Source organism: Lipotes vexillifer, unplaced genomic scaffold (assembly GCF_000442215.2).
Source record: "Lipotes vexillifer unplaced genomic scaffold, Lipotes_vexillifer_v1.1 scaffold98, whole genome shotgun sequence".
Classification (NCBI taxonomy): Eukaryota; Metazoa; Chordata; class Mammalia; order Artiodactyla; family Lipotidae; genus Lipotes; species Lipotes vexillifer.
Genome location: NW_006799611.1, coordinates 3,414,367 through 3,440,615, shown reverse-complemented (window position 1 = coordinate 3,440,615; position 26,249 = coordinate 3,414,367). Strand labels below are relative to the sequence as shown.

The window sequence follows — 26,249 nt, the reverse complement described above, 5'->3', positions numbered from 1 at the left end:
GGGGTGGGGGGGGGGGATTCCCCCCATAGGACCTGGGGATGCCGCTCCCTGTGGGGTTCTGACCCATCCACCAACCACAGGGCACAGGCCGTGCCTGAGCTGTGAGTGGGTGAAGCAAAGCCAGTGCAGCGAGTCTCCCCGGCCTCTCCTTCCCCGCCCGTCTGACCACCCCCTCGGCCGCGGCACAGCCAGCCTCCCGGATCCAGAGTGACCCGAGCCCGGCCAGCGGCTCTCCCCTCAACGACAGAGTCACATGCTCTGGGTCTTCACGGACTTGAACCTGGAAGGCCCCAGGCAGCACACGCCTCCGGCCCCCTGAGCCAGGCACGGGGTTGGGGAGAGACACTGGCCAGGCTGCCCGGCGGCCAGCAGCCCCATGACTGTCTGCGAGAGGGACCAATACTCCGCTTTGGCTTGACCAGTTTTCCACCCCCTGTGACTGGGATGGTCTGGCTGGATGCCCCCAAAGGCGGGCATCTTTTTCGATGCAGACAAGGCTGCCAGGGGCGCCCCACAACTGCTTGCGTGCTGTCCTGCTGCCTGAGTGAGCGCGGTGTGGGGTCACAGAGGCATGCCCCTGCCTGCCCCCGCCTCCCGCCCAGCTGAGTGCGCGGCCTGGACAGCAGAGGCCGGCCGCGGCCACCGGTACCTGTTGTAGAGATGCTCCCAGACGTTCTGGGGCAGGATCACCACCAGGTCGTCGATGTAGTGGTACTTGTTGGGCGGGATGCCTGCGGAGGAAGGCACAGGATGGAGAGCGGGGCTCGGCCCACCCGCCCCGCGGCCCATCGCAGAGAAGGCGACCTCACCTCCGTGGGAGCAGAGGAAGGTGTGGTTGGCGATGGGCCCCGGCTCGGCGAAGGTGTTGAACTTGTTGAGCCATTCCCGGGACACGTAGAACCGCAGCAGGCTGGGCTCCCGCACGGCGGCCAGGGACACCACCTGCTGCCGCTCCCGCACGGCCTCCTCGCTGCTCTTCCTGGGGCGCGGCGGGGTGGGGGCAGATCAGGAGCTGCAGCCACGCCCCATTCGGGAAAGCCCCGCCTCCCGGACCCCGCGGCATCCCTCCACCGCCCCTGCCAGAGTTGCGGCCGCCATCACCTCCCACCGGGACCACCGGAGAAAACCGAACTCGACTACTTGGGTTTCCAGCTTTCCCACCAGCAGCCAGCGGGCTTTCTTAAAAACCCAAATCCTTACTCCTCCCTGGCCTAAAGCCCTCGCAGGCGCCACCACCCCGACAGGCACCGGCTGCAGTGCTGGGGCGCAGGCGCGGTCCCTCAGCCCCCCACGCGCTGCCCGGGCCCCACCTGTAGAAAAGCACGTAGGCCTCGGCGTTCTGCACCACTGTCTCGTGGACCTCGGTGACGTACTGGTCGTCGAACTCATACCACTGCCCGTTGATCACGTTCTGGCAGTAGGCGATGTAGTGGCCACCTGCGGCGCGAGAGGCAGGGGTGACAAACACCCTAGGGCCGGGGTGGGGCCGGGGTAGGGCCGGGTGGCTGGACTCACTGCCTGCCGTGCCGTGGTGGCAGATGACCGAGAGGAGGTCATAGGTGGTGATCTGGGACGTGCACTCCTTGGCGAGGAAGGGGCGCAGGTCAAGTCCCTCCAGGGGCAAGGAGACGTGGCTGCTGATTTTGAACGAGTACATCACCTCGTGCCGAAAGCGCTTCAGGTGAATGCACAGGATCTGGGGGGAAGGAGGGGAGGTGCCAGTCACTCCGGGGCTGGCCAGGGCCCTGGGAGCCCTGGTAACCTGACGGGGGCCTCAGAGCAGGGCTCTGGGACACCCACTAGTCCGCTGTTTGACCCACTCAGGCCCTGTCACCCAGGGGAAAACCAGAAACGTAGTAGCTAGAGCCTTCCAGAGACCCAGGCTAACTGATGGCCCTGCCCTTGACTCTGAATACACTTAAGAACCATGCGTGGGAGCCGGGCCAGGCCAGCTTTCAGGGATAAAGGCAGATGTGACAGCAGAGCTGAGCTGCACTAACAGGACTGGCGGTCAGGATGGGCTGTCCCCGAGCACTGGGCTGGTCTGTACAGGAAGCTGTCACTGGCCCATCGAGTTGACCATCCAAAGAACTCTGGCCACCAGTTCTGTGGGCGCCGACTTGTAGAAGGCTTCTCCACCAAGGCTCCCCAGACCTGCTCAGCCCAGCCTGGCACCCGCGTCGGGCCATGCTCCTCTCGTTGCAGCCACAAGCCTCGGCCAAGCCCCCTTCTGCTTTGGGGTTTTGCCCGCCTGTTCTTTCCCCAGTCTTTCCACCAGGCCGACCCCTGCCTATGTCCTCAGGCCCCACTCAGATGCCACTTCCTCGGAAAGGCATTCCCAACAGCCCCGCCTATGCCTTACTCCAGACGGTGCCCTCGGCGCCCCACACCTGCCTCCCGCCCGCACGAGACGTGCTGAGGGATGAAGGAGCCGGGCTCCAAGCTACACACCGAGCAACGAGCCTCCCCACCGGCCAGACCCTCCCGGGGGTCGCCCAGCCAGAGCAGCAGTCTCCACGGGCCTCCTGAGTCCGGGAGCGCGTCGGCCTCTGCCCTGCACGGCAGCTCGGGGTGAAGGCCCGGCAGGCACAGGCGGCGGGAGGTCCCGCCCACTCACCTCTGGCAACCGCAGGACCTTACAATACTTCACGCCATTGCGCAGCCTGGGGGCAGAGAGCGGGGGGCGTGAGCGTCCCAGGGAGGGGGCCTGCAGGCGGGGCAGCGCCCCTCCCACCCGGCTCAGTCTGCGAGGTCGAGCTTTCTGGGGGAGCCCGGGGGAGTGCGTGGACCACACACGGAAACGGGAAGTCGGGGAGAAGCCTCTAGAACGCACACACTTACTTTTTACACCGTTCACAGCTATACATGTTGTCACCTAGGGCAGTAAAACACAGAGACAAAGGTTAGCAGGGATGGAAAATGGGGGAGAAGGGCACATAATGACTTATGCCTTAGAAATAAAACCACAACATGCTGACTACAAGAGACTCACTTTAGCTTCAAGGACACACAGAGGCTGAAAGTGAAGGGATGGAAAAATATATTCCATGCAGTGGTAACCAGGAGAGAGCAGGAGTGGCTGTACTTATATCAGATAAAATACACTTTCAGCCAAAATCAGTTACAAGAGACAAAGAGGGTCACCCTACAGTGATAAAGGGATCAATTCATCAAGAGGATGTAACCACTGTGAATATATAGGCAGCCAACATTGGAGCACCTGAATGATTAAAGCACAACTGAAGGGAGAAATGAACAGCAATACAATAATAGTGGGAAACTTCAATAGTCCACCCTCAATATTGGATAGATCATCCAGACAGAAAATTAACAAGGGGACAGCAGACCTGAATAACACTACGGCCCAAATGAACCTAACAGACGTAAACAGAACATTCCAGCCAACAGCACCAAAAACACACACGTGCTCCAGAATAGATGGTATGTTGGCCCACCAAGCAAGGCTTAACAAATTTAAGAGGACTGAAATCATATCTAATATCTTTTCCAAACACAGTGGTATGAAACTAGAAACCAATAACAGGAGGAAACCTAAAAAATTCAGAAATATGTGGAAATTAAACAACACATTCCCGAACAACTGATGGGTCAAAGAAGGAATCAAAAGGAAATCAGGAAGTATCCTGAGACAAATAAAACCGAAAATACAACACACTGGCACTTATGGGATACAGCAAAAGCAGTTCTAAGAGGGAATTTTATAGCAATAAATGCCTACATTTAGAAAAAAGAAAGCTCTCAAACGATCTGATTTTACACCTCGAGGAATCAGAAGAAGGCCAAAGTAAATCCAAAGTCAACAGAAGGAAGGAGGTAATAAAGGTTAGAGCAGAAACAAAACGGAGGCTAGAAAGACCACGGGGAAAAAAATCAATGAAACTAGGAGTTGTTTTCTGGGAAAGAGAAACAAAATTAACAAATCTTTAGCTAGATTAACCAAGAAAAAAAGAGGACTCAAACAAAATTATAAATGAAAGAAGAGACATACAACAGACACCACAGAAGTAAAAAGGATCGAAAGAGACTCCCATGACCAACTATACACCAACACAACAAATTGGATAACCTAGAAGAAACGGATAAATACTTAGAAACGTACAACCTACCCAGACTGAATTATGAAGAAATGGAAAATCTGAAAACACCAATGACTAAGGAGATTGAAGCAGTAATAAAAAAAAAACCTCCTAACAAAGAGAAGTCCAGGACCAGATGGTTTCACCAGTGAATTCGCCCAAACATTTAAAGAAGAATTAACAGTTCTTCTCAAACTCTTCCAAAAATTGAAGAGGAAGGAGCACTCCCAAACGCATTTTATACTGATGGCAAAGCCAGATAAGGACACTACAAGCAAAGGAAACTACAGGCCAATATCCCTGATGAATATAGACGGGAAAATTCTCAACAAATACTAGCAAACTGGGCTTCCCTGGTGGCACAGTGGTTGAGAGTCCGCCTGCCGATGCAGGGGACATGGGTTCGTGCCCCGGTCCGGGAAGATCCCACATGCCGCGGAGCGGCTGGGCCCGTGAGCCATGGCCGCTGAGCCTGCGCGTCCGGAGCTTGTGCTCCGCAGCGGGAGAGGCCACAACAGTGAGAGGCCTGCGTACCACAAAAAAAACCTCAAAAAACAGCAAACTGACTTCAACAGCATATTAAAAGGATCATACACCATGACCAAGTGGAATTTATCTCTGGGTTGTAAGGATGGTTTATCATACGCAAATCAATGAACATGATATACTACATTAATAGAATGAAGGATAAAAATCATATGATCCTCTCAATAGATACAGAAAAAGCATCTGACAAATTTCAATTACCCTTTCACGATAAAAGGTCTCAGCAAATTGGGTGTAGAAGGAATGCACTCAACATCATCAAGGCCATATATGATAAACCCATAGCTAATATCATATGCAACAGTGAAAAGATAAAAGCTTTTCCTCTAAAATCAGGAACAAGGCAAAGATGCCCAATCTCACCGCTTCTATTGAACATAGCACTGAAAGTCAGAGAAAGGAAGAAAAAGAAGTAAAAGGCATCCAAACAGGAAAAGAGGAAGTAAAACTGTCTCTGTTTGTAGATGACGTGATCTTTTACATAAAAAACCTTAAGACGCCACAAAAAACTGTTAGAACTGACAAACTAATTTGGTAAAGTTGCAAGACACAAAATCAACATACGAAAATCAGCTGCATTTCTATACACTAATGATAAAATGTCTGAATGAGAAATAAACAATCCCATTTACAAAAGCATCAGAAACAATAAAACATATAGGAATAAACTTAACCAAGGAAGTGAAAGATTTGTACACTGAAAACTACGAGATGCTGATGAAAGAAATCGAAGGTGGATGTGAGATAATAGAAAATATACACAGTGGGCTCTCCCGGAGGTTCCTGGCACAGGGCTCTTAAAGTCCTTGTAATTTCCCAGGTGATAAGAGCACTGGGAGCATCTTTTGTTCTTATATTTGGTCTTTGACCAGGGTTTCTAATACAGAGCTTCTAAATCCCTTGCAATTTCCTGAGTGATGGCAGGGTCTTTTGTTCCGACGAGGTGACTCTGGGTGGGCTTCTGGATTGGGGCTGGCCACCCGGAAGACCAAGCCATAACTGGAAGTTTGGAATTTTCAGCACCACCTGGCATTCTTCAGAGAGGGGAGAGGGGCTAGAGATGGAGCTAAGAACTGATCATACCTACGTGAAGAAGCCTCCATTAAATACCAACAGTATGGGGTTTGGAAAGCTTCCGGGCTGGTGAACACGGGGAAGTTTGGGGAGAGGGTCATGCTCAGAGCAAATGAAAGCTCCAGGCCCCTTCCCACATGCCTTGCCCGATGCGCCCCTTCCATCTGGCTCTTCCTGAGTTATATCCTTTTATCGTAAACCAGTCAACTAGTAACAAAATGTTTCTCTGAGTTCTGCGAGCCGAGCCGCTCTAGTTGCTCTAATTGAAGCCAAGGAGGGGGCCGTTGGAACCTCCCATCTATAGCCAGCCAGTCAGAAGCCCAGGTGACAACCTGCACTTGTGACTGGCGTCTGAAGTTGGGGAGGGGGAGGTCTTGTAGGACTGAGTCCTTAACCTGTGGGATCTGACGCTATCTCCAGGTAGATAGTGTCGGAATCAAGTGAAACTGTAGGATCCCTGGCTGGTGTTGCATAATTGCTTGGCGTGGGAAAACCACCAGACACCTGGTGTCCAAAGTGCTGTGTGGCAGTAGTGTGAGAGTAGAGGAGAGACACACAGGAGGAAGACTGAGTTGTTCCCACACAATGACACAAATAAAGAGATAGCCTGTGGTCATGGAGCAGAAGAAGAAATATTGTTAAAATGTCCATCTTACCCAAAGTCACCTATAGATTCAAAGCAATCCAATGATGTTTTCATAGATATAGAAAAAAAAATCCTGAAATTCATATGTAACTACAAAAGATCTCAAATAACCAAAACAATCTTGAGAAAGAAGAACAAAGCTGGAGGGATCACATTTCCTGACTTCAAACTCTCCTACAAAACTACAGTTATCAGAAGAGTATGGTACTGGGACTTCCCTGGCGGTCCAGTGGTTAAGACTCTGCCCTCCCACTGCAGGGGACACAGGTTTGATTCCTGGTCGGGGAACTAAGATCCTGCATGTGGTGTGACCAAATTAAAAACAAAACAAAACAGTATGGTACTGGCATAAAAATAGACACATAGAACAATGAACAGAATTGAGAGGCCAGAGATAAACCCATGCATATATGGTCCACTAATATTTGGCAAGGGAGCCAAGAATCCTCAATAGGGAAAAGATAATCTTTTCAATAAACAGTGTTGGGGAAACCAGATGTTCACATGCAAACGAATGAAATTTTACCCCTATCTCACATCACTCACAAATATTGACTTGAAATCAGTTAAAGACTTAAATGTAAGACCTGACACCATAACACTTAGAAGAAAACATAGGGAAAAACTCCTTGACATTGGTCTTGGCAATGATTCTTTGGATATGACACCAAAAACACAAGCAACAAAAGCAAAAGTAAACAAGTGGGATGACATCAAACTAAAAAGCTCCTGCACAGCAAAAGAAACAATCAACAAAATGAGGAGGCAACCTACAGCATGGTAGAAAATAGTTTAGAAACCATATATCAGATTAGGGGTTAACATCTAAAATATATAAAGAATTCACACAAGTCAATAGCAAAACACAAATAATACAATTTAAAAATGGGCCGAGAACCTAAATAGGCATTTCTCCAAAGAAGACATATAGATGGCCAACAGGTACATGAAAAGATGCTCAACATCACTAACCGTCAGGGAAATGCAAATCAAAACCACAATGAGACACCACCTCACACCTGTCAGAATAGCTATTGTCAAAAAGAAAGAGATTTTTAAAAAATTATTTATTTATTTGTTTGTTTATTTATTTTTGGCTGTGCCACGCAGCTTGTGGGATCTTAGTTCCCCTACCAGGCACTGAACCCGGGCCCTTGGCAGTGAAAGCGCGGAGTCCTAACACTGGACCGCCAGGGAATTCCCAGAAAGAGATTTTTTAAAAGGACAAGAGAGTACAAGTGTTGGCAAGGATGTAGATCAAAGGGAACCCTTGTGCACTATTAGTGGGAATGTAAATTGGTACAGCTATCAAGGAAAACGGTAAGGCGGTTGCTCAAAAAATTAAAAATAGATCATCGATCATATAATCCAGCAATGCCACTTCTGGGTATATAACCAAAGGAAATGAAATCACTATCTTGAAGAGATATCTGTGCATCCATGGTTCATCACAGCATTATTCACAAGAGCCAAAAGGTGGGAGCAACCCAAGTGTCCATCAACAGATGATGAATAAACAAAATGTGGCCCATTTACACAATGGAATATTATTCAGCCTTAAAAAAGGAAGGAGGGACTTCCCCTGGTGGTGCAGTGGTTGGGAATCCGCCTGCCAATGCAGGGGACACGGGTTCAATCGCTGGTCCGGGAAGTTCCCACATGCCGCGGAGCAACTAAGCCTGTGCGCCACAACTACTGAGCCCGCACGCCACAACTACTGAAGCCCGCGTGCCTAAAGCCCGTGCTCCGCCACAAGAGAAGCCACCACAATGAGAAGCCTGCGCACCACAACAAAGAGTAGCCCCCGCTCGCCGCAACTAGAGAAAGGCCGTGCGTAGCAACCAAGCCCCAACGCAGCTAAAAATAAATTATTAAAAAAAAAACAAAAAAGTAAGGAAATTCTACACTTGCTACAACATGGATGAGCCCTGAGGACATTACACTAATAGACGTAGACTAGTCACAAAAGGACAATCACCGTATGATTTGACTTAGATGAGGAACCTAGAAGAGTCAAATTCATAGAGACAGAAAGTAGGATGGTGGATGCCCGGGGCTGGGTGGAAGGGGGAACAGGGAGTTGCTATTTACGGGATAGTTTCAGTTCTGCAAGATGAGGGCGTTCTGGAGATTGGTTGCACAACAATATGAATATAGTTAATACTACTGAACACTTAAAAACGGTTATGATGGTTCATTTTATGTTATGTATATCTTACCACAATTAAAAATTAAACAAAAAGAGTTTTCCCAAAGGTTAGTGCGATGTCAATCACTGAACAGAAAAACAGGAAAAGAACAGGAATGGGAAATTTTAAAATAAGAAGTACAGCCAATACACTTAAAAAAAAAAGTTCAAGCTCATCAATAATCAAGGAAATGCAAAATTAAAGACTGTTATCCTTTTTGCCCACCGAATAGGTAAAGGAAGGAAAACAGGTGAACCCCTAAGAGCTACAGGCGGTGGGGCTGTGAGAGTGTGCAGTCCCAGGCCCAGCCTGGCAGGCAGGGGTGGGACTCTGACAGTGAGTCCCAGAAACCCTGAACTGTGTGCTGACCCAGCCAGCTGGGTCCACTCACCCTTCAGCTCGTCAGCGGCGAAGAAGGCGGCGAGGCAGTCTTCCAGGGTGACCACCGGACCCCAAAACCAGCTGGGGGTACAGGATACCACGAACCTACAGAGACAGAAAGGGGTTGGCGGGGGTGCTGCCGGGGCCTCGGCGAGAGTAAGACGTGGAGGCTTTTGGGCTGGGGTCTGTTTGGGCCCAGATGGGCAGCTTGGCCCCGGTGGGTGGAATGGGCCGAAGTCTGGAGCCAGAAGCCTGGGACTGCCAGCCAGCAGCTCTGTGTCCTTGGGAGGGCGACATCACTTCCCCCCGAGTCTCGCCTTCCTTATCTGTGAAGGGGCCCCAATCACGCTGGCCTGTCTTCTGGGCAGAGTACAGGTTCCTGACATCAGGCAGGTAAAGCCGGCCTCGGGGCACACAGTGGGGACTCCGGAAGGCCACCACGGTGCTCCCTACAGGGCCAGGCCTGCACTCCAGCCGCCGCCCCCCTTTCCAGCTGCCACTTGGTCACACTCTCCATCGTCACCTGCCTTCTGATCCAGAGGCCCACCCGAACCAGGCCACCCCAGGACAGCTGAGGAGCACTCCCACCCCACTTGGCAAACCTCTGAGCCCCCTTCAGCCTCAAGCTCCCTTCCGAACTACACCCTCAGCCCTGCAAAAGCTTGTACTTTGCTGTTAAAGGTCTGTCGCCTGTCAGCCTGCGAGTTCCAGAAAGGCCAGGCCTGGGTGGTCTTGTGTCTCCAGCGGGCGGGAAGGTGGCATACCGTCGGATATACTCCACGATAAAGGCCAGCCAGCCTTGGGTGGCGGAGCTGTCCCCGCAGGAACCCGGCTTGGCTGGCACATTCTGGTAGATGGCTGAGTGGAGCTTGGCCAGGTCCTCCTTGCCAGGAATGGGCAGCGACAGGTCCTGGAATGTCTCCACCGTGGTGGACACCTGTGGGGTCGAAGGTCAGCCTGGGTCTCCACCTCCCAGGGTTCCGCCCTGCCCAGACCAACCAGAGTTTGCACCCCAAACCCCAGCCACCAGAGGGCAGGTGTGGGGCAGAGAGCCTGCTCCCGAGCCCGGGACACAGGAGGCCCACACCCGGGGCCCACCCCCAGAGAAAGGCAGGGGGCACCAGGCAGAGAACCAGCGCCCAACCCCCAAGCTGCGTGAGGACCCCGGTGCGTCCCTCCCCTCCCCCAGGGCGCCCACCCGGTCACAGGTGAGACACTGCACGAGGCTGAGGATGGAGCCGTCGAAGATGTCTGAGATGACGCTGCGGTAGCGCTGCTCCTTCCGCCGCCGGCTGCTGGAGCTCGGTACCTGGGCTGGGGGCACAGCACAGGGCTAGGCCCAGCCCCCACTGGCCTGTCTGGGGCAAGGGGTGGGTGCTGGGACTTGGAGTCAAATCTGTATGAGTCATGTGACTGGCTGTCTCTTCACCTCCCGGTGCCTCACTCATCATCTGTGGGATAGGGCCCCACTCGTGTCCCAGGCGTGTTAGGAGGGTTCAGAGACACTGCGTGAGGAGTACGGCAGCCCAGCCCCTGGTAAAGAGCGCTCCAAACCCAAAAACGGCAGCCAGAGGTACGGCTTCCACCCGAGCCCCGGGCTCCACACGGGGATGCCCTGCCCACCTTCCCTGCCCGCCCGCTCCCCCGAACCTTTCTTGAGCACGTAGGACGGCCCCATCCTCACGGGGCTCGCACGAGGAGGGCTGCCGGCCAGCTTGGCGTGGCCCTCGTGGAGGTGGACAGGGCTGCAGGGGCGAGAGGCGCTGCGCATGTGGGCCTCGTTGTCCGGCTCTGGGGGCAAAGGGGGGACCGTGCTGGGGCAGAACAGCCGAGCCAGCCGCGGGCCTGGTCAGGAAGACCTGCCAGCGCCTCCTAAGGGGACTGAGGCCTGAACCCACCACATCTCCTCTGTCCTGGGTCCACCCCAGCCCCCCAGCCCCACGCAGAACGTGCTGTCCACACCCTTCCCGTTCCCAGCGGAGGGCTCGGGTGGGCTCTGAGTCCAAGTGAGTCTGGACACATCATTTACCCGATTTCTCACCGATAAGTCGGGTCTCGTGGGAGAGCCCCCCAGGGTGGGGCGGAGCCGAGCAGGTTGTGGGTGCTCTGCCCCCCAGCAGGAGCCGGACAAACGGGGCCACGATGCCCCGAGGGGCTTGGCTGGTACCTGGTGTCCGGCAGGGGCTGGTGGACCGTGGTGACGGCGGCTGCGTGTCCGTGGGCTGCTGGTTCAGGGCGGCCATGGCGGTGTCCACGTCGGCGTCCTCGTCCACCTGCTCCGAGTTGGTGCGCTGCTGGCCCCACGAGAACTTGCGGTCCTTCATGCGCTCCTTCTCGGAGATGGCGCGGCCCGCCTCGTCCACGACCAGCAGCTCCGTCTCAGCCTGGGGGCCGCCCCCGCCGCGCCCCTGCCCGTCGCCCTCACCGCGATCACTGCTGGAGTCGCAGGACAGGAACTCGTCCTCTGATGGGCTCCGGTCGCCCTCCCGCTTCTCATCCGTGTCACTCGAGTCTGAGTCCCGAGCCTCGGTCAGCGCTGCAGCCGCGGCCACCACGGGCTCCTTGAGCTCCTCGTGCAGCTGGTCCATCAGGCAGCGCAGGAACTCTTGGGTGTCCTGGAACCAGGGGCGGCGTCGACACGGATGCTGGGGGGCCCATACGGGCACCCCTCACAGTGGCCTCCTCAACACGGCAGTCCTAAGCCCCCTCCTACTGAGGAGGACGTTGAGGCTCGAGAGGCTGGCCGACCCCTCCCAGGTCTCGCGCTGTGAAGCGGCAGAGCAGAGGTGGTGAGCCAGGTCCACCTGACCCCCAGCTCCTGCTCTCCATCACCTGCGGCCCTGCTCCCAACTCAGCATGGGAGAGAGTGGACGTATCGCGTTCAGCCATTAAAGTCGCCTTGCTCCCTAAAGGAGGGGACAGTGAGGGCGGGCAGGGAGCCCGAGTAGGACAAAGGTGCCACTGTGAGCACGTCTGCAGGTGAGTGCTCCGCTGAGTTCCACAGGGGGGGGGGAGCAATGCCACCCGGCAGGCCAGGCTGCCTGCATCCTTGACCTGCCTCTGGTTCCCTCTGTGCTTCCGGTCCTTCGCCAGCCCGCGTGGCCACGCCTTCCCCTGCCACTGTGACTGGCGCAGGAGAACGTGGCGCAGGAGAACGGGCCCCCGCAGGCCTGGGCATGACTCGGACTAAGGTGCCTCTTCAGGTTGGCCGGGTCTCAAATCCCAGCAGTGACGCTGTTATTCTGACTACGCCGCGACTACGGCATAACCCAGAGGAAGCCAGGGCAGCGAGGCCTCTGGCACAGCCGGCCCACTGGCCCAGCCGTGAGCGGTGCACACAGGCGGCGCTTTAAAAGGTCAGAAGATGATGGTGGCTGGCCTCTGACAGCTGGGGACACTTGGTGCTGTGCGGGGCCACTGGGTTCAAAGTCCAGTCCTGTCCCTCACCGTCCCTGCCCTGGATGCCAGAAGCAGCTCCCGAGCCCAACTCCTGCCCAGCGAGGCAGGGATCACACAGTGGCCAGACCCAGCCAAGCACCCAAAGCCTCAGGTCACCGATGTGGAGAGAAGGGCCTCGTTTTCTCAGTTCTAGCAGGGGGAGGAGAGGGCCCTGGATTACATCGAGCGCCAGGGAGGGGGTAGGAGACGTGCGTCGTGTGTGTCAGGGACACGGAGAGGTTCTTTCAAGAAACAGGCCCTCAATACATCATCTACTTTCCTTTCTGCTGCTTCCTTTTAACAAAAGCACCCTGTGTTCATTGCTAAAATCTCAAGCTAGGTGGAAGCATGACAGCATCCTCTGGCAATTTAGAGAGGCCTACAGCTACCTGTATGTTTCAGACTCAGAAACGTCCCCTGTGCTACGTCCAAGATCCACAGAAAGGGATGCTTTGGAGTCAAGTGGATGTTTGGCAGCAGCCGAGTAGCCCTGCTCCCCAGTGTCCTCACCGAGAGCCTGAGGGCCGGCAGGGTCCTTGTACAGGGAGGGCAGCACTGCAGTGAGGGACGGCTCAGGTAAGCCTAAATCCCGTCCCTGCCGCTGTGCACTGTGTGACCTGAGCCACTTGTAGAACCTCTCTGAGCCTCAGCTCCTTACCTATAACGTGAAGGTGATGACGGGGCCCACTTCATGAGAGTTCTGTGAGTAGAAACAGGGCTGAACTTATGTGGCAGGTACTGACCACTTAAAAAATGGTGCACGGTGGATTCTGATCACCATGGGTATTATCACCCCCCAGAAAGGGCGGTGCGGAGGCAACGCTGGGCTTCTCAGGCAGAGGCCAACTGTTCAACCAACTGAGGGTGTGAGCAGAGAAAAGCCCAGCAGCCCTCACCCTGGGGAGAGTGGGGGCCGAAGGAGGGGGCCAAGGGCATCCCTCGGTGACTGCTGCTCTGTTCCTGGGCCCCCCACGCAGGCAGCAGCATTGGCAGTGCAAACAGGTTCAGGCCAGCAGCGAAACCCCACTCTGGGGCAGGACTTGGACTACTTGAACGGTCAGCCTGGGGCAGGGGGAGGTGTGTGGCTGCATTCTGCTTCATCTTGGGCCCACGATTTTACACCATAGAAAGATATCACTGGTTTCAGGGATTCTCTAGATTTACAAAAACTTGTCATCAAAATGTTTACTTTAATAAAAGTGAAATTCTGCCTGCGACTTGGGGAACAAGAAACCACGTGCCGATCTGAGTGAGTGCTGAGGTGCACACGCCTGGAGATAAGGCTGCCTGAGGTTAACTTTCCCCTCTGCCACGTACCAGCTGTGTAACTGGTACGTGGTAAGTGGGTGAGGACTTGGCCGCTGAGCCTCAGTCTCCCCATCTGTTGAGTGGGGAGAACACCAGGTTGCCGGGAGGCCCCGGCGTCCCCACACAGGTGAAGGGCTCAGGCAGCAGGTCTGATCCAGGAGCCCTGCCTGGCAAAGCAGAGCTGCTGCTGCCGATTTCCACACTGGTCTTGGCTTCAAAGCCAGGCCTGGTAAGTTACAGCCCTGGGTGTCCCCCGGGCAGCTCGGACAGCCTACCTGCTGGGCATAGCCTCGGAACATCGGGTTGACCAACTTGATCCCATGGGACAGGCTGGTGGGAACCACGTAGCTGGGGCTGTAGGAAGACCAGACCCGTTAGTACAGGTGGCCTGCTCTGAGCTGCTCAAGCCCATGAGGGCAGCCAGGAAGCCAGTACAGCCAGATCAGACTCAGTGAGGCGTTTACTACAACTTTGGGAGGTGCTAACCTGGCCAGCAGCCCCAGGAGGTTTGCACATCTCTAAGATCAAGAAGGAAAACGTCAAGTCATGGTTCAGTGAGGCGAAAGGCTCCTGACCGGGACGGCATCGTGTCCCACCAGTCCACGGCAAGCTACTCAAAAACTGTTCTCATTATAAAATATTTATTGTGGTTTTCTAATTTCAAAAGTAATACATGGGGACTCCCCTGGCGGTCCAGTGGTTAAGACTGTGCGCTTCCACTGCAGGGCGCATGGGTCTAAACCCTGGTCGGGGAACTAAGATCCCGCACGTGGCGTGGCGTGGCTAAATAAATAAATACAAATAAATAAAAATGACAGCTGCTTTAAAAAAAAATACGTGTTCATGATTGAAAAACAGAAAATTTCAGAAAAGCACAACAAAGAATCATCAACACTAACAGCCCCACCCAGAGATAACTACCATTAAGATTTCCAGATTTTTCCATGAAAATACAGATGCATATACAAAATTACACGCAGGTAAACACTTAAATGTGGCTTCTTAAAACTGGAATTATATTGCATCACACTGTTTAATAATCTGCTTTTACACTTAATATGTTTCTATGCACTCACAGTTTTTTTTTTGTTGTTGTTGTTGTTTTGTTTTGTTTTGGGTTTTTTTGGCTGCACCGCGCAGCTTGCAGGATCTTAGTTCCCCGACCAGGGACTGAACCCGGATCACAGCAGTGAAAGTCCTAACCACTGGATTGCCAGGGAATTCCCAGCACTCACTTTAAATTAGTCCCAATTTTAACTTTTCCTGGAGAAACAGATCTAACCAAGGCTTCTGGTCTTTAAAGTCCTTTTTCACTGAGCTAAAAGCCCCTGAACGTCAGTGCCAGCCACTTCTGAAATCCTTTCCTACGTGCACAGATGTGGCTGAGACCTACGAGTGGTCACCACACAACTCTGGACCTCAGCACACATGCTGCAAAATGCTGCCATCTTCCATCAGCACCAGGCTCAAATTCTAGCTCCGCCTTTCATAAGACGTGCTATCTTGAGCAAGATCCTTAAGTCTTCTGAACCTCAGTTCCCCAGTTTGTGAGAGTTGGCTATGACCTACAGCTCGAAGGGCTGATGTAAGCATTGCACAGGGTGAAACACAGGAAGTGATGGTGAGAGGCTGAAGGCACAGGAAGTGCTCTCTCAAGGGGCCGACAGAAAATCCATCCCCACACCCCTGCCCCAGGTTAGGGACTCGGTCAACTCACCGTTTCCTGTGCCAGACCTCAGAGACCAGCTTCTGGTAACTTTTGCACAGGGCTGGCTTCTTGTCTGTGCGCACCAGGCCTCCACACTCCAAGAAGAACTGGGTCAGTGGGGGGCTGGGGGACGGGGCAGGGAGCCAGGTCAGAAGAGAAAAGAAGGGGAGCATGGCATTGTTTACAAAGAGCTGGGTGGAGAAGCAAAAGCATCTTATGTGGGATGTACTGTGGCCCCCTGGAGCCAGAAACGCCTGCAGAAGGCATTGAAGGACACCACCTATTATGGGCTGAATTGTATCCCCCCCAAATTCATACACTGAGGGCTTCCTGGTGGTGTAGTTGTTGAGAATCCGCCTGCCGATGCAGGGGAGATGGGTTCAAGCCCTGGTGAGGGAAGACCCCACATGCCGTGGAGCAACTAAGCCTGTGTGCCACAACTACTGAGCCTGCGCTCTAGAGCCCACATGCCACAACTCCTGAAGCCCGCGCGCCTAGAGCCTGTCCTCCGTAACGAGAGGCCACCGCAATGAGAAGCCCGCGCACCACAACCAAGAGCGGCCCCCGCTCACCGCAACTAGAGAAAGCCCGCATGCAGCCACGAGGACCCAAAAGCAGCCAAAAATAAATAAATAAATAAAAATGTAAAAAAAAAAAAAATTCATACACTGAAGTCCTAACCCCCGTACCTTAGAACGTGATTGTGTTTGGAAATAGGGTCTCTCTTTAAAGACTGTTGTGCGAACGAGAGGAACCACTGCTTATCCTCCCATCAGCCCCTTCTTGGAAACCTTCCTGAGCCCAAAAGCATCTCCCCCACTCCCCTTTTCTTTGTTTTTGTTATCTTATTACATAAGAAATACTCATTTACTGTAAAAAACTTAAAGATACTAAGCAAACAATAATAATTGACCTTAATCCTACTACATGAGGATAGCTACTCTGTAGATCTGGGGGCATGGCCTTCTAGACTTTTCTATGTATGCGTATCCCCCATCCCTCCCTCCTTCTCTCTCACACGTTCACACACACACACACACACACACACACACACACACACACACTGAACCCCTACTAGGTGGGAGACCCTGAGTGCCAGAAATAGGAGATGTCCCAGCCTCAGGGAGTGGACACCCTATCCTATATGGAAAATAATATTTTCCTCCAAAATGGGATTGCACCAAACAAAGGTTTATAACCTCCTTTTTCCTACTTATCATATTCTGAACTCCTCCTCTTTTTAATAAATATTGTCCTGCACCATTTTTTCCTGAACTCACTGTAACGCTGCCCTACAATAAATTTATGATTTTATCGACCTTTAAGTTGTTTCCAGTAAATGGCAGAATGATGAACCTCATTGCATAGACAGCTTTCTCAATATCGCAGGGTACCTCCTTAGGATAAATTCCAAGAGGAGGGATTGCTGGGTCAGAGGGCATGTGTGGTTTGGGGCATTTTGATGTGTATCCACATACAGGTTTCTGTGGGCAACACAGAACCCGGCTTGGGGGCCCCAACTCCCAGATGAGGTGCAACCTACCAATTGGACAGGGCCTGCAGGGCCGCGTTCATGTAGCAGGAGTTGCCAAGGTTCTTCATGCCCGTGAGGCCTGGGAGACCAGCGCACACAGAGGAAGGGGAAGGTGAGCATCTCGACACGGCAGGAACCCATAGAGGATGGTTCTGAGTCCCCAGGACCCACCCCAGAAACCTGCCGAGTCCACTGACGTGGTCCCACTCCCAGCAGCTCTGGTTACCGCAGTGTACAGAACCTACGGACCCCTCCGCCGTCCACCCAGCCCAGCCCACCATCAGCACCAAGCAGGGGCAGTGGCCTGGGTGCAGAGGGGCCGGCCCACCCAGGGATACATGGCTGTACAGGGCTGAGGGCGGCGGCTGGCGCCCCAGGGAAGCCCTCGTGCCCCACAGGCCGCCCCAACCTGCCCAGGCAGCACAGCGCGTGGGGCCGTTACCTCGCGGTTTGAGGTCATCGTCCTCCGACTCGGACTCTCCTTCGTCAGCCACAGCAATGGGGACAGCTTTCAGAGGGTGGGAGGGCGGCACAGAGTCCTGTGTTCGAGAACCAGAGTGAGGAAAACTAGTGGGGTGAGGAGGGAGAGGGGTTGGGGTCAGAGGCCCGTGTGCCTCCCCCACTGGGGTTCAGGGCAGGGGTGGAAGCCCAGGCCCCCAGCCTGCACTGAGCCAGCCCGTCTGAGCAGAGGACACCGTGGAAAGAGAGGGCATTGGTGGCCTTGCCCTGGGAACTCTGTGACTTGTATTTTACTTACAATAATGAGTAGTAATAATTTAATTTATTTATAATAAATTTGGGAAAAAAAAGAAACACAGAAAAAACAGCAGGCAATCCAACTTTCCTGAGACAACCACTGTTGATAGTCTATTTTATCTATGTAGCATTTTAACTGTTAATACGCACACACACCCCCAAAGCGGGATTTGTGTATACTTCTTCAGAGCCTTTTTTGTAAAAAGTCATAAATATCTACCATGTCCACAAACGTACTCTATATATGCTTATCAAGCACCCATTATGTGATGGTCACTGTCCAACGTGAAGACAGCACTGCACACACACACACACGCACGCAGACACGCCTGGCCTCCACACACACACGCACACACACGCAGACACGCCTGGCCTACACACACACACACACATGCACACACAGAGACACACCTGGCCTATACACACACACACACACGCATGCACACAGAGACATGCCTGGCCTACACACACACACACGTAGACACACCTGGCCTACACACACACACACACACACACACACACACGCATGCACACATAGAGACACGCCTGGCCTACATGCACACACATGCATGCAGACATGCCTGGCCTACACACACACACACACATGCAGAGACATGCCTGGCCTACATGCACACGCACACACACGCAGACACGCCTGGCCTACACACACACACACATGCCTGGCCTACACACACACGTGCGTGCACACACACATGCACGCACGCACACGCGCCTAGCCTCCCAGGGCTCCAGGGCCGGCTCTCTGACTGCTCCCCGAGGCCAGCTCTGGGCTGGGCTCACCTGCCTGCCTCCTTTAAGGGCTGCTCGGCGCCCCATGTGTGCCTTGCCTGCTGGGGGGGCGGGAGGTTTCCGGGCGTTTCCCCCAGAGAGGTGGCTGCAGGACCATCACCAGGGGCTCTCCACAGGCCAGGGAGGGTGTGCCCCGCCCCACGGCCCTGGGCTCACCCGAGGCCTACAAACTCCCTGCGGGAGAGCCGCCCTCCTTCCAGGCACCTCCGTGTTGCCGGGCCCTGACACAGGGCTGGGGCTCAGCGGGCGTTCGCTGACATGAGCTCCTCAAAGCCAGCTGGCAACGCTGAGCAGGAACGGACGCCGCCGGGGATCCACCGCCCTGCCCTCCTGGGCATCTCCTCGGCTGGCGCCCGCACCCGCTCACCTGCTCTGAGAACTTGGGCGAAGGGCCTGGCGGCTGGGCTGCCAGCCGAGGCTCCAGGAATACCTCCTTCTCACAGGCGTAGCACCACACCCGGAACGTGGTCAGGTTCACTGTCAGGTTGTGCTTTTTGGCCTAGAGGGCAAGATGCAAAATCAGAAGGATACAGTGGCCTAATGGGTGCCCCAGGCCCGCCTCAGGGCTGCGTGAGCTCTCCGGCTTCAGGAAAAAGCCCCATCAGGTCAGAGGCCTAGAAGCTCAGGACCCGCTCCCCCCACAGGCCAGGAGTGCCAGGGGCTGCAGCAGCACATTTTCTCTTGCTTCTTCGCTGTGATTCTTCCTATTTTACACATGTAACCACTGAGGCCCAGAGCGGCAGATGGCGCTGGGGGCGGCCGAAGCTGGGGTTTGAACTCTGGGCTGTCGGACCGCAGCGCCCATGCTCCCGGCCACCACGCTCACCTGCGCATGGATGGTGCTGTGGTCAGCAAAGGATTCTCCGCAGCCAACGTAGGAGCAGGCGACCTGGGGAGGTGGGTGGAGAGGAAAGGAGAGCGGACGGATGGGGCGGCCAAGAGGACGCTGCCAGCACAGCGAGCCAGTGCCCGTCTCCACCCAACAGGACCCACAGGCACTGAGGCCCTGCCGCCCTGCAGGAACACAGGTTTGCACAGTCAAGGTCCGCGCTGGGCAGGGATGGCCACCACACAGCCACCCCCATCTCTGAGCGAGACGGGCAGTGTGCCCCGAGCTGCTGCTCTCCTGCAAGAAGCCGGGCAGGGTCGCACCAGATCTGGGCAAAGCTGAGGCCTGGCTGCTTGGCGCCCAGACCCTCTCCCCCTCCATTTGTCCCTTTTTCACCAAAACCCCACTTCCTGAGGGGCCAGTTATCGGGACTCACACTTTGGGTAGGGAGACTGGGCCTCACGGCCATTTTCTAACGGGCAACACTGAATCGGGCAGAGGCAACTGGGGCCCGGTGCGGACCCCATGCCCCTCAGTGTGCCCGGTGGCCTGCCTCTGGCCTCGCACCCTCCTCTCCCAAATCCACCCAGCTCCCAAGGCCCAGCTCAAGAGCCTCTCCTCTGCGGGCCTCCGCCCCAGCGATCAGCCTGCTTCTCCGTAGGAGTGCTTTGGTATCATTTCCAGCTGTGGTCAGCACTGCACAGGCTGGTGAGGACCTTTCATGGAAACGACCTTTGGGCTGCGTCATAAAGGATGTGCCACTTTCTGCATCAGGTCCGTCTCTATCTCTCTGGGGGGCCTGTGGGCTCCCAGGAGGTAAGACCACGCCTCACACTTCTCGCTGTCCCCTGGGGGCCCAGATGGTGTCTTGCAGTGTATTTTACACTGAGCAACAGGCCCAAAAGGAGGAGGCCAAAGCCCCGTGGGGGGTCCGAAGTCTTCTGAAACGACAGACTTGAACTATGGTATTTTCACCCCTGTGGGCTTTTTTGTTTATCCTTGTATTTGTTTTCAAAGAAATTTTAAGTAACAGCCATTTTCAGTATGACTATAAAATGCAATACATACTTGTAGAAAAATTAGAAAACACTACAAAGTTACAAAGAAAAATGAATTACCCATAATTCTACCCCCCAGAGAAAACTGTCACGTGTTGACACATCTACTGTAACTCTTTTCGGTAAAGCAGTAATAATCACGACCAGACTTTCCTGGACACTGTCTACTGGCCACACACCCTGTTAAGACCATCACAGGCATCATCTCTTCAAATTCTACCATAAAGTGGGTCTGCAAGGAGGGGGCAGTTATCAGCGTTGTGGCCTCTACTTTATAGACGGGGAAACAAAGGCCTGGGCCAGGGCTCAGAGCCAAGATGCTACAGCGCCTCTCTCTCTCTCTCTCTCTCTCTCTCTCTCTCTCTCTCACACACACACACACACACACACACACACACACACACAAGGACAGAACTTTGCCTTTAATGCTGATGGGATCATTCAGTTCAGAGTCTTCTCCAACTTACTTTCTCCTCTTGGCATCTTTAATGGCTGCCAGTGCAGCCAGGCCGGGGGCTCGCAGACTCTGGGGCCCTCTTGGCTTGGGCTTGGGAACCACACCCGAGACATCCATGCCCTGTGTCCCTGCCCAAGGTTCCCAGCCGTGACCATGGGGGACGGTTGTTCCCACCCCAGAGTCTGGACCCAGCTCCCCACCCCAGACATCTGCAAGGATACTTTACCTGGAGACAGGCCCACAGGTTGGGTCCGGAAACACCGCATGACTGACAGGTGCCCTGTGTGAGGTGCGGAGAGAGAGGAAGAGAAGGGTGTGAGCGGCCTGTTGGATGTGCACTGACGGACGCACCTGAAGGTCTCAGCTTAGAGGCTTTGCCTCAGAAAGGCCCTCGCTGGCCCACAGGGGCACTTTAAATTTTAATGTTTGAATTTTGTTTTATCATGTGCCTGTAAAAACATTTTCAATACAATCATTTAAAGCCTAAATAAACAGACGCCATAATATGCCCCCTCAACACACCTTCTACTCTTCCTTCGTTGCATTTATTTATTTAAGCCTTTCTCCCCACCTAGGCTATGGGCTCCATGAAAGAAGGATGGTCTGTTTTACCTACCCCTGCGACTTCACAGAGAGCCTGGTACAAATCAGGAGATAATATATTTGTTGACCACAGAAAACACCCAGGTTTCCGGTGGTCTGGATGACAGAGCCTGCTTCTTGTCTACCAATCTCTCTCCTCCCTGCTTTAATAAAAGAATCCATGAATTTAGGCTGAGCACATCGACAGCCAGCTGCAGACTATGTGTCCCAGCCCCCGCTGTGATCATGGGGCTCCGTTCTAGTCAATAGTATGACAGTGAAAAGCGACATGTGCCACTTCTGAGTTTTGCATAACCCTTGCTCTTTCTCCTTTTTCCATTGGCTGGAATGCAGATGTGATGGCAGGAAGTGAAGCAACCACTTTGGACCTGGAGATGAAAGCCATGTGTTGAGAATGGCAGAGCCACTCTATCAGTGCTACCTATGTCTGGACTGTTCAGTGAGAGAAAAGTAAACTTCTATCTCATTTAAGCCACCGTATCTCAGGGTCTCTTTGTTATAATTTAAACTATCCTAAGTAATTTTGTCTGTGCCTGTCTAGAACAGCAATTCCCAACTGAGCCTCCACAATACTCAACGTGTCTCTGCCAGTTGTGAGATGAATTCTAAGCGCTGGTAGCAGTTACAGAGTCCTTAATCAGAGTGAGAGCTGACCTCTGGTGAGGGATCACAACAGTCCAAGCAACCAGCTAAGTTTTTTACACCTTGCTCATGTAATCCCCACCACAGTCTGTGCAGCAGGTCCCATCAAGATCCCCTTCATAAGATGAGAAACTGAGGCTCAGAGAGGTCATGACCCTACAGAGCAGAGTCAGAAGGGGAAGCTGAGGAGCCGCGGTCATCAAACTTTCCAGTTTCCTCCCAAGGATGACCACGTCGACCCCCAGGCCTCCATGGGAACTTCTTTGTCTCACTAAGCCCAGATTTTGGCTGTTTGTAAAGAGCCTGAATGTGGGATTCTCACTAGGGTGGAGGTGACACAGCTCATCCCATACAACAGGGCAGAGATTTGCAATCTGTGATGTAGGGTCTCTTGCTAAGGATGCTACGGCTGGCTAGAGATCAGTCTGCTTAGTGGACTCAAAGTCACAGCTCTTGACCGTTCCAAATCTGTCATCTCTTTTGTGATTTTCTGATTTCACAGTTCACTCCCATCTTCCCAAGTTTTTTTTTTTTTAATTTCAGTCATTTGAATGATAAAAGTATTGTATGTTTAACAATTTAAATGATACACACACACTGTATATAATGTGTAGTATATTATATATAATACATATATTCTGTATATAATGATGTGTAGTATATTATATGCAATACATATATTCTGTAATAATTTGAAGTATATCCCTCCATATCTTCTTCTTATATAAACATATATGCATAGATGGGGGGATGATTTCTAGTAAAAATAAGATCATATTCTATACAAATTTTTCGGTAACAGGCTTTTGTCACCTATCTGTGGTCATCCTTCTAGTCTGTACACAGAGACCACGTCTCATTCTTTGCAGTAAGTGCATGGTGGCACACACTGTGGGCACAGACACCACAATCTGTTCGCTCATTCCCTTCTTTTTTTTTTTTTTTGTGCGGTACGTGGGCCTCTCACTGTCGTGGCCTCTCCCGTTGCGGAGCACAGGCTCCGGACGCGCAGGCCCAGCGGCCATGGCTCACGGGCCCAGCCACTCCGCGGCACGTGGGATCCTCCCGGACCGGGGCACGGACCCGTGTCCCCTGCATCGGCAGGCGGACTCCCAACCACTGCGCCCCCAGGGAAGCCGCATTCCCTTCTTGATGAATATGCAGACTGCCGCCAATTTTCCTTTTACAAATAGTGCTCCATAAATACTGCTGCATTTGTAGCTGTTACTACACTTCTACTAGCTAAACTCCCAGAGGCGGCACTGCAGCCCTAAAGTTACAGTAATGCCTCACCCCACTGCCACGCCTGGTCTGCTTCCCTCCCTTGGTCAGCTCTGAGTGAGAGCAGCTTCTGCTTTGCCCATCTGAAAATGGTGTCATGTTGCTTTCTCTGGCAAAATCCTTAACCATCAGGGAAGTCAGGCATCTTTTTTCAAGAGTTTCTCGGCCACTTGCATTTCCTCCATTTTGAGCCACCTGTTCAATCCTTGCCCCTCCTGGGTATTTTATTTTATTTTATAAATTTTATTTATTTGTTTTTTTTTATTATTTATTTATTTATGGCTGCGTTGGGCATGCAGGCTTCAGTAGTTGTGGCACGTGGGCTCAGCAGTTGTGGCTTGCGGGCTCTAGAGCACAGGGTCAGTAGTTGTGGCGCACGGGCTTAGTTGCTCCGCGACACGTGGGATCTTCCCGGACCAGGGCTCGAACCCATGTCCCCTGCATTGGCGGGCGGATTCTTAACCACTGCGCCACCAGGGAAGCCCCTTCTGCATATTTTAACACAACATTTCTTTCATTTTCTAGATTTCCAAAAGGCTGCCGCATCCCAGCCCAGTCTTTCCACGTTCTGCCTCCTTCTTCCCACCTCGTTTATCTCCTCCCTGCTCTCAGATTCCCTGATAAATCCTCTCAGTTTGTCTCACTTATTCCTTTGTGCAGACTCAGGAAGAGACCCAGCATTAGACCGTGCAAATGCACCACAGCCTCGCTCTGCCCCTGCTCCTGACCACACTGAAACCGTGCCCCTTAGGGTTAACAGAAATTGAACTTGTCTTACAGAATAGCAGCTAAGGAAACAGCTCCTTAAAAAGCCCCTCTGCTTTGAGTCTGCCTTCACTGAGCAAGCTTATCTTAATTATTTTTCTCAAATTGCATACCCTCCAAGCTTCGTGTAGCCTATATATCACAAGACTCCTTAACAACCCCTACAGATAACAGCTCTAACAGCTCTGATGTATGGGTCACTGTAGGAATAGGGGCTTAAGCTGTTTTTCAGAAACTTGGAGTCAGCTCTTGTCCAGTTTGAGCTGGCTTAGACTGGCTGGGACCACTGACCCTAAAACTGGGCCTACAGAGGTGTCCGACGAATGACCTTTCGTTGTCAGAGGGCCAAACACTCCACCCTCAGATCATGCTAGGCGCCTCCATTTTTCAACACACATCCCAGGAAGACGGATGTAACTCAGGTAACACCTGCGTGGAACACCCATTACCTCACCTGTCCCCACGCCTAAGACCACCCCAAGCCCCTCGCCTCTGGGGAGGTGGGCCTGAGGCTTGTTCTCTCGTCTCCTCGCTTGGCTGCCTTGTGAATACATCCTTTCTCTGCTGCAAACCTCGGTGTCTCAGCGTTTGGCTTGATGCATGCTGGGCAAACAAACTTGCTTCAGTAACAGCCAGTGAAACCACTTCGAAAGAAGCCATGGGTACTTTGAAGAATCGCGCCCTCATGCGGGCCCAGACTAAACCAGCTCAGGCCAAAAGCCACCCAGAACCTGCTGGTGCAGGGAGGCTGAACGACCAGCATTAGGTGTCTGGAAAGAAGACAAGGAAATATGTCTAGGAATCTGACCCACCCCCACTTCTGGGAATGACCCCTACACATGGCTCTTCCCCTGAACACAACGACACTGTATTGGCAGAAGGCTGCAAAGGGCCCAGATGTCCACCCACAGAGGATCAGCTATGGAGTCCACACAACAAATATGATGCAACTTCAAGATAAACCATGAGATCTGTGTGCTGAGGCCAAAGAGCTCCAAGACATACTGCCCTGTGAATAAGGTACGCTACGAAAATGGCTACGGTACACTACCTTTTATGTAATAAAGGGGAAAATGAAAAAGAAGTATTCCCATAAAGAAACTCTGAAAAGATACAAAAGCAACTAATGTCCCTGGTTACATGAGGGTGGAATGGAGAAGCTGGGCACAGGGCACTTCTTGACATTTTTCTTCTTACATTGTTTCATTTTTGAATCACATGTTACCTATTTAAAAAAATTTAACTTAACAAACAGACAACACATCTTCCCTATTCAAAGTGGCCCACCTGCTCTCTTTGAGGCTCCCTGAGCCCTTCACAGGTCACGTGTGCAAAAATGCCCGTAGACTCTCAAAGTCTGACTCATTCCCTGCCTTGCACCTGCTCCAACCACTAATGGGCAGAGCATCAGTGTTCCCAAATGGACTGGTCTACTAATGGCTGTTAGGACACAGCCCCCGGAAGGCCTCCTAAACAGTCGCCAGCTTTTCCATTTACAGAAAAGGCCAAACAGACTGTCAGGGGCCAGTTCTTCCGCTGCTTCAGAAATGTTTGCACCCCAGGAATGTGGTGGCCCTGGCTGTGGGCCTCAGCCCCGTAAGGTCTGACCCTTTACCTTGGATTTGAGCAGCAAGTCCTCTTTGGTCACCTCCCCTATAGAGTCAAGATGAGGGCAAAGGTCCCTGGAGTCCCCCATGCTGGCCTGGGCTTACCTACAAGAAAACACAAGGAATCCTGGGTTAATGGCAGCCACTGCTGGCCAGAGGCAGGGGAGGCTTGTGGTGAAGTGCACACTTTGGTCTCTAGTCCCAGCTCTGCCACATACCAGCTGGTGACCCAGGGAAGCTACTTAACTTCTCTGAGCCTCACCCTCCTTGCCTGAGAGCTGGGGAGGGAGATAACACCCACTCTGATGGGTTGCTCAGAGGACTCACGAAGATAATATACGTCAAATGCCTGGCACAGGGCTGGCACAGGGCTGACACAGGGCTGGCACAGGGCTGACACAGGGAGAGCAGGTGCTGGGATGATGATTAGGATTCAAGTGCTGGGTGCGATGATTAAAAGTGTCGACAGGGGGCTTCCCTGGTGGCGCAGTGGTTGAGAGTCCGCCTGCCGATGCACGGG

The 26,249-nt window shown here is 53.0% G+C and overlaps 1 protein-coding gene across 1 annotated transcript in view; it reads right to left on the bottom strand.

The window, feature by feature from the left end:
• USP20 (ubiquitin specific peptidase 20) overlaps positions 1-25,824 on the bottom strand; it is a 29,565-nt gene extending 3,741 nt beyond the window's left edge. Inside the window, exons 1-19 of the mRNA XM_007471821.1 lie at positions 25,738-25,824; positions 21,058-21,111; positions 19,314-19,376; positions 18,855-18,986; positions 17,364-17,460; positions 16,931-17,000; positions 15,397-15,510; positions 13,955-14,033; positions 11,101-11,548; positions 10,584-10,724; positions 10,132-10,247; positions 9,698-9,870; positions 8,944-9,038; positions 2,842-2,875; positions 2,618-2,663; positions 1,516-1,696; positions 1,311-1,437; positions 810-979; positions 650-731 (exon numbers count right to left, since the gene is read on the bottom strand). Of these exons, the coding sequence (XP_007471883.1) occupies positions 650-731; positions 810-979; positions 1,311-1,437; positions 1,516-1,696; positions 2,618-2,663; positions 2,842-2,875; positions 8,944-9,038; positions 9,698-9,870; positions 10,132-10,247; positions 10,584-10,724; positions 11,101-11,548; positions 13,955-14,033; positions 15,397-15,510; positions 16,931-17,000; positions 17,364-17,460; positions 18,855-18,986; positions 19,314-19,376; positions 21,058-21,111; positions 25,738-25,818 (2,303 nt within the window). The 5' untranslated portion in view covers positions 25,819-25,824. The remainder of the gene's footprint in view (positions 1-649; positions 732-809; positions 980-1,310; positions 1,438-1,515; positions 1,697-2,617; positions 2,664-2,841; positions 2,876-8,943; positions 9,039-9,697; positions 9,871-10,131; positions 10,248-10,583; positions 10,725-11,100; positions 11,549-13,954; positions 14,034-15,396; positions 15,511-16,930; positions 17,001-17,363; positions 17,461-18,854; positions 18,987-19,313; positions 19,377-21,057; positions 21,112-25,737) is intronic.
• Positions 25,825-26,249: the final 425 nt, after the last annotated feature.